General features: G+C 33.8%; 1 protein-coding gene across 1 annotated transcript in view; it reads left to right on the plus strand.

Moving 5' to 3' along the window:
* The window catches only part of mpped1 (metallophosphoesterase domain containing 1), a 65,662-nt gene that overhangs the window by 50,871 nt on the left and 13,014 nt on the right, over window positions 1-1,777 (plus strand). Inside the window, exon 4 of the mRNA XM_037980594.1 lies at window positions 1,300-1,415. Within this exon, the coding sequence (XP_037836522.1) occupies window positions 1,300-1,415 (116 nt within the window). The remainder of the gene's footprint in view (window positions 1-1,299; window positions 1,416-1,777) is intronic.

Consider the following 1,777-nt stretch of genomic DNA (forward strand, 5'->3'; position numbering starts at 1 on the left):
CTATGACTTTGCTGATTTTAGCTTTTAGCTACTGTTCTGCTAGTTTTACCTTTTAGCTACGGTCCTGCAAATTTTAGTTTTGTTATTGTTTTTTTTTTTTTGCTAATTTTAGTCCTTACCTACAGTTTTGATGATTTTAGCTTTTAGCTACAATTTTTTGATTTTAGCTTTTACCTATGACTTTGCTGATTTTAGCTTTTAGCTACTTTTCTATCAGTTTTAGGTTTTAGCAAATATTTAACTTTTTTCAGATTTTAGTCACAATTCTGCAAATTTTTACTTTTAGCTATGTTTTTGCTCATTTTAGCAAATATTTTGCCATTTTTTGTCTTTTAGCTACAGTTTTGCTGATTTTAGCTTTTAGCTACTGTTCTACCAGTTTTAGGTTTTAGCAAATATTTTACTTTTTCAGGTTTTAGTTATATTTTAGCTATGTTTTTGCTCATTTTGGCGTTTAGCTAGTGTTCTTCCAGTTTTAGCTTTTAGCTATGGTCATGCAAATTTTAGTTTTAAGTTTGTTTTTTCCTTCCTGATTTTAGTCCTTACCTACAGTTTTGCTGATTTTAGCTTTAAGCTACAGTTTTGCTGATTTTAGCTTTAAGCTACAGTTTTGCGTGGTTGAGCGTTTTGCCTCTGCTCCAGTTTTTGACGTCTGGTGCATAACTAATGGAACTAGTGGAAAAAATATTTTGACAAAATTACCAAGAAAAAGCAAAAAAGTGTCTTATTCACATCAATGAGTTTTTTTTTTTTGTGAAATGCTGCTATTTCTGTTTTTTCCTTTCTTTCAATTTGTTTGTTTGTTGTTTACTCTTCTTACTGAGGCTTTTTATTTTATTCATTTAGGGAATAACAATAAATTTTCCCTGAATATTTATATCCTTGAATTATTTTTTTTACCTCAGAAATATGGATTTCATCCACTTCAAGATGCCGAATATTCAACGTTTCAACACAATACATTTATTTTAATATTTTCTTATGTTTGATTCAGTGTAATAATGAAATCTAATGGGTTTTATTTTTGTGTGTCTTTTCCAGTTTTTCTAATATCACAGCCAAACTGTGACCTCAAATGGTTTCACCGAAGAAAAAAAAAATATATTACTTTATATCACTGTACTCATGCTGCTGGAGTTGTAAAAAAAATAAAAATTAGGATTTGTTGTTCTGTTTTGCTGAGTTTTGATTTCTTGACATCTCTCAGCCGCTGTTTTCAGATCAGTTTGATGTTGTCGGGATTTCTGATGGTGTGCTAATAAAAAATTTAATTATGTGTGTGTGTGTGTGTGTGTGCAGGCAACCCTGGTACTACGGCTGGGGCTTCAACTTGCCCAGGGGTCAGGCTCTTCTGGACAAGTGGAACCAGATCCCAGACAACACAGACATCCTGGTCACACACTGCCCCCCACTGGGTGAGACACACATTACAACTCGAACACCTCTCCCTCGTTTTATTTAGATAAAAACAACATTCTGACGTTCTGTTGGGAATCATAGAATATGGTATAGATTCTCACGAGGAGTGGCTCATCAGGGCCGCAGCCAGACTTTAAAAAACCCTGAGGTCAACCCCTCATTCTCCCCCTGCACCTCAGTTCCAATGAAGACCAAACTGAATTAAAATAGAAGCATTTATTTAAAACAAGTGGCTTGAATGTGTATATGACATGTATTTGGACTCAGGGCACAACCATGATGACTCACTGAAATGACATGAATTAGTTTCTATGAATGTTGATTCAAAACACAAGATTTTAGCAGAGATTTCACCTTT

Source organism: Kryptolebias marmoratus, linkage group LG1 (genome assembly GCF_001649575.2).
Source record: "Kryptolebias marmoratus isolate JLee-2015 linkage group LG1, ASM164957v2, whole genome shotgun sequence".
Classification (NCBI taxonomy): Eukaryota; Metazoa; Chordata; class Actinopteri; order Cyprinodontiformes; family Rivulidae; genus Kryptolebias; species Kryptolebias marmoratus.